The sequence below is a fragment of the Ursus americanus genome, chromosome 7 (assembly GCF_024610735.1).
Source record: "Ursus americanus isolate L20-20 chromosome 7, mUrsAme1.1.p, whole genome shotgun sequence".
Lineage (NCBI taxonomy): Eukaryota > Metazoa > Chordata > Mammalia > Carnivora > Ursidae > Ursus > Ursus americanus.
Genome location: NC_142133.1, coordinates 29,694,206 through 29,700,205, shown reverse-complemented (window position 1 = coordinate 29,700,205; position 6,000 = coordinate 29,694,206). Strand labels below are relative to the sequence as shown.

Genomic DNA, 6,000 nt, shown 5'->3' with positions numbered 1-6,000 from the left:
ATAATGTTCATAGTAGCCAGAAGGTAGAAACAACCCAAATGTCCACCAACGGATGAACGAATAAACAAAATGTGGTTATATACATACAATGGGATATTATTCAACCATAAAAAGGAATGAAGTAGTGGCATATGTTACAATATGGGTGAACCTTGCGAACATTATGTAAAGTGAAAGAAGCCAGACAAAAAAGGACAACTACTATTTGATTTCATGTACATGAAATATCTAGAATAAAGCAAATTCCTAGAGACAGAAAGGAGATTAGGGATTTCCAGGGGACTATAAGAGGAGAAAATGGGAAATTATTGCTTAATGAGTATAGACTTCCTGTTTAGGGTGATGAAAACCTCTGGAAATGGTGGTGATTGTGTAACACTGTGAATATAGTGAATGCTACTGAATTGTATGCTTTAAAATGGTTAATTTTGTGATATGTGAGTTGCAAATCAATAAAGAAATTTGTATATAGTCAGTATCTAGAAGTATATAAAAATTGAAACAGCAGATAAAGCATGTTTTTTTGTTCTGTAAAGAACATATGGTGGGAAAAGAGGACTGACTTAAGAGCTAGAAAACACAAAAACTTGAGTTCAAGCCCTAACTCAGCCATTACTACTTAGACCTTCTTAAATGAGTCATTTCCCTACCTGAGCCTCAGTTTCACCATAGAAGGAATATGGATGCCATCTGCTCTGCTTAATGCTAAGACTGAGATTCAGAAACTGCATAGAAAACTCGAATACATGAGGGAAAAAAGTACTAACTACTATAATAAATGGAAAGTTGGAAGCATTGGAATCCCCAAAAGGAAAAGGATGAATATATGCTTTCTCTTTCTAATACCTTATCTCTTACTTCAGATGCTAACTAGGCTTTAGGCAAATCTTGAGAAATAATTATTTGGTCTGGAGGAGGCTCAATACAATCCAGGGTAATTGCTGGAACTTACCAAGTTGAGGAACCAAGTCAATTTTAGTCTGAATCTGCAGTAACCAACCCAGTATAGATCAGATTCTGTCTTATGCAGTAAGGAAAATCAAGCCCCAAAGGTATTCTAGAATCAAATCTGTAGTCCATGACTGTCTTTCAGAATATAAATGATCTATCTATAGGTGGAATGGGGCCACTATCAAAGCTGCACCGGTAATATGTGGGATGGGAAGGAGAACTTGAGTTTGTTTTTGTTAGAACCTTCAAAAAATCAGGCTCCAAGTATGAAAAAAGGGAAGGAAACCGAATTTCCAGCTTTTTTCCTAGTGGCACAAGGCTCCTTGTATAGTAACATCTAATTTATCCAACACAAATAGGAAAGGGTATTGAAAGAGTATGTTTAAAAGAAATTAGCCTCCTCAAAATATTTAAAGGTAATAATTTAAAAATGTATATGGAAGGTACACTACCTGGTACTTACATTTTTCTATATAGCTAACATAATTAACACTTTCAAAATCCTTTAGAAAACAAAGGGAAAATACAAATATGAAACAATATACTGGTTTACAGGATACTTGTTGAATCTACACATGTGTAAGACTGAGTGTACACGTAAGTTGTTAGGACAATGATAAACATGTTCTAGGTAATCTAGTATCGTGGGAAGAATCCTGTATTAGACGGTTCTGGGGACCTGAATCCTAGTCCAAGGACAGCCACTTAATGATCTGTGTGACCTTGAGCTTTCCCTGTAACTCTGTCTTCTCTGTACAACGAGAAGGTTAGGCAATAGTTCTCAAAAAATAAGTTGGTGGATTTTTTTGGTTTTAAATTTTAAGCAGAACCTTTTTTTCTAAATGAACTCTTCCAAGAAGCTGCTATTTCAAGTAAATAAACTCAGACCTGCTCTGTTTGAAGTAAGGTAGGAAATCCAGACGCCTCTCTGCTTTCTGCGCTCTTATTGTCCTGGCAGCCCCGAGGTGCCTCTGAAGAAGCTTCAGGGCTCCACAGAACACAGTTTGAAACCCACTGGGACAGATAAAGCCAAAGGTTTCTTCCTGTTCTAATATGTTCTGATTTCACTAACGTAGGCATTTTCAAATGTCCCATATAAATGCTTATTTTGGGAGGAGTTCTTTAATTGTAAATATATTTTTAGCAAATACAGAAGAAAAAGTTCAGGAAAGAATTCTAATCTACTATTACTAATTTACTAATCTACTTTACTATTTTACTAATCTAACCTTAACATGGCCAATAAAATTAAAGCAATTAATTAGATTAAAGGAAGGAATTTTCCACTCTTATATTTTCACTTTTTTTTCTTAATATAATTTACTTTTAATTTGGTATGAATAATTTGGATACATTTCTCATTTTTACCCCTTTAGTAGGAGCAGCATTTTAAACAAATACATATATTCCTTTAAATTATACACGTGCACAGACACTGCTTTTTTCCAATAGCTCACTGTGCACTTAGAGCTACACGATCACTATTGGCAATCAGCATTAAATGCCAATCTACCTTCTGGTTAGGAGCTAACTTGCTGTTCTAACCCATTTTTATAAACCTTCCTATACACCTTAATCCTTTCAAATGCAACTGTGACACAAACTATTACAGATTTTTAAAAACCTGTTCTCTTGGAGAAAAAAAAAAAAAACAACAACTGTGGAGCATCAGTAACCAGATAGTATTCTCAAATTTCAGTGATCTAGTCCATGGAGCCGTCCCCTATGCATAGTGCTCTGTTTCATGCAGTACATGGCTTTAGCTGGCCAAATCTTTTTTTTTCCCCAATGAATCAGTAGAACAGTGAAGATCTTACTTTTTTTTTTAAGCAGTGGCATATCAATGAGGCACAGATGTGTATTCCAACTCTGCATGGATGAGCACACTGTTCAATAGTGCTGGCTCACACGGTATCAGGGCGAGTTATCACTTCCCATGAAGGCACTCTTATCACCAGGGCCCAGAGAGGTGGCTGCAAATCGCAGCCTTTTTATTTTCAAGGCAGTTCTGCTGAACATTCAGGCTTCAAAGATTCACACTTCCAAAACTCTATAAGAGTTTGTGAACGCTCAATTTGCCAAAACTGTTTACAGTGTAATTGGGCACCGTACCTGTGTCCATGAGATAGCGAAGGCGCTTCTCCACCAGCGCGGCACGGGTGTCAATTTGCTTTTGCTCATTCTCTAGTGCTGCCAATTCTCCTACAACATACTGACTGGTGTCTTTGAACCCTTTCTGTTAACGAGAACAAACAGGAAGGAAAAAAAAAAATCACTTGTAAGTTGCATTTTTACTCTCTACAAACACTTAGTAAAGCACTTACCTAGAGAACCAAACGCACTGTTAGTATCACCCATAGTATGAAAAAGCAACTCCCTGTGATTCAAAAAATTTTCATATATGTTATGTATAGCAAAACTTTTGTAAATAGAGAAAATCTCAGCTGTTTCATATTATAATTCAACAACCAGATTTGCCATATTTAAAAAGTTAGCACTGAGAAAAAAAAAATTCCCCTTAAAGTCAGGGTTCTTTAAGCATGGACAAGGATAGAAGATAATTTTCCCCTTGGTGACTGTCAAAACAAATACCAATGACACCTTTCATTCAAATGTGCAATATAAAAAAAATGGAGCTTTACTAAGGAAATGATTCTTAAAGTATCTATGCTGAAAAAAAAAACAGATTTGTTCTTACAAAAATACAAAATTAAAGAGACACATCTCTTGATTTTATAGTAAATATACTATTTAAAATACTTTTTAAAAATGATAAAAGAGAAGTTTCTATTATCTCCAGTTTTCCCTCCAGCTGGCTCTTGTACTTGAACATGTCATTCTCTTGATGTATCACTAATTATTGTAGCTGCGAATTCTAACTTGACAGGTGGTTTCAAACCTTGCTACATAGGATCTAATGCAACTAATACACTGATTTGATTAATCTTCCATCTAACCAAATTTGGATTTAAATTTGAAATTTTACATTTTACAATCATCAATGTTTAAAAAATTATCTTTAGAAGTTTTATTTGAAGTAGCAGTTCTATTAAAGTGTACCGGTAGAGTCTTAATTTTTACTTTCATATTACACATTTAAATCATTAGGGGGCAGGGTTATTATTTATGGAATAGTTACAAATGGATTAATTATAGCTCCCTTTGGAATACCTGTTTACCTTGTGACATTTCTAGAGTTAAGTTTCCTAAGTAGCTGAGGAATACTGAAGAAATGCTTGTGATTACTCTCACCACCACCACTACTAACATCAGTACTTATAACATTATGTATTCAGAGAAACAAATGTGAACAATCTCTTCTATCGAATCCCTTCCCTACCTAGAAACATATTAATCTCTAAGAAGCCATGAGGAATTATCTTTTGGTACTCCTTAAACAAGAAACAAAATCAAGAATTATGAGCATATTTTGGAATTCTCATCATCAATAAACACATCTAACCATACGTGCAACTTATATATCTTTGGAACTAGTAAATTCACACGTGAATTCAATTTATACCAGCTTACTGTTAAATATGGTAGTTGGTAAACTTAAAGCTGAAATTTATTTTACAAGATCATAAAACTGAGAGTTGCTCAGGATAGCATATCAAATAAGTTACCGTATTTTTAAAAGATTCATAAAAATGGATATTCTCCCATCTCAATATGAAATATAACAAAAAATTATAACAGAGTATATGCTAATGGTAACTTTAAAATCTGGAATAACCTGGTGAATGCTTTTTGTACCTATCTGCCATACAGCAGAACATTTTCAAAAAGGACTTTTCTCATTCCCATCCTAAGGGACAAAACAAACATAGTAGTCTGCAAAGACAACGTGAGTAAGAAAGATATAAGAAAGCAAAAATGATAAGCAACACATAAACTTCATTGTTTTTACTGACTGGCTCAGGCAAAAACAGTAAAAAAGTTTATAACGAGATTTCTTTAGTATGTGTGTATAGTATACCCAAGTATTCTGCAACTTACAAATTATACCAAATATTCCATCATGATAGATCAGTGAGCTGTTCTGTGTACTAAAACCTGTCTCAGTACAACTTAAAAATGAGAAGTTTTTAGGACCCAAATTTGTTATTTGTAATTCTGAGTGCACTTACAAGGATTTAAAAATCCCAAAAGACTATTTTACCAGTAAAAACAATGAAAATATTTACACAAACTATAGATAATAAAAAAGTAGCACTGCTACAGAGAGCTATGCTTCCAGACAAAAATTCAAGTTAAAACTTGTTCTTCCTGCTTCTGTCCCGCAGCTGTCCATCAAAAGCAGCTTTCTCCCTGCGGTCTATCAAATATTTCCCTCACAAATCAATTTTACACATGATCAGCCCATACCCCTACTGAGCTGAACCTCCCCGTTAATTAAGTGAAGAAATTACCATATATATTATATTAATGCAAACATCATTCAGCTAGTAATTCACGGCTGATCTGGATAATGGAAAGGTTGAACACCCATTAACCCAAGCCAACAAAATGGGTTGGCTGAGAAATTCTAGCAGGTCTCATGTGACTTTTCCCTCTAACTGCAGCTCTGCGGTATCTGCTATTGTAATAATTAAAATCCTCCTGGTAGATCAATACTGGAATCTCTTTATGGGAAGTGCCCTGATGGAAATGTCTCAAGGAAGCTGGGGCTGTGGAACTCTGAAAAATTCATTTTTTTTATCTGACAATTATCACCACACTGCAGACTAATTCAACAGTGCACCCCTCTCACTCTGCTTTGAATGCACTGGAGATTGACATCTTAAAAAACCTAACATCTCATTTTAACAAATAAAGGCACTATTTCCACATACAGTTTGGAATTATCAGCAATCATGAAACCACACAAAAAATTAATATACATTAAGCACTTCATCTTCTGATGGCTTCCTCTGAGTTTCAGTTATCGCTGCCTTCTCCTCATTTCCTTTCTTTGTATCTTCCTGTATTGATCTCTGCCTTTTCATCTCTTAAAAAAAGGGGGGGAAAGACATGTAAAATTATTATAAAGCTTGATATTTGTGTATT

General features: G+C 34.7%; 1 protein-coding gene across 9 annotated transcripts in view; it reads right to left on the bottom strand.

Moving 5' to 3' along the window:
• EHBP1 (EH domain binding protein 1) overlaps positions 1-6,000 on the bottom strand; it is a 336,619-nt gene that overhangs the window by 39,026 nt on the left and 291,593 nt on the right. For all 9 annotated transcript variants that reach the window (XM_045788076.2, XM_045788073.2, XM_045788075.2 and 6 more), the window contains 2 exons: positions 5,835-5,941; positions 3,064-3,187 (listed from right to left, as the gene is read on the bottom strand). In XM_045788076.2, coding sequence (XP_045644032.1) covers positions 3,064-3,187; positions 5,835-5,941 — 231 coding nt within the window. The remainder of the gene's footprint in view (positions 1-3,063; positions 3,188-5,834; positions 5,942-6,000) is intronic.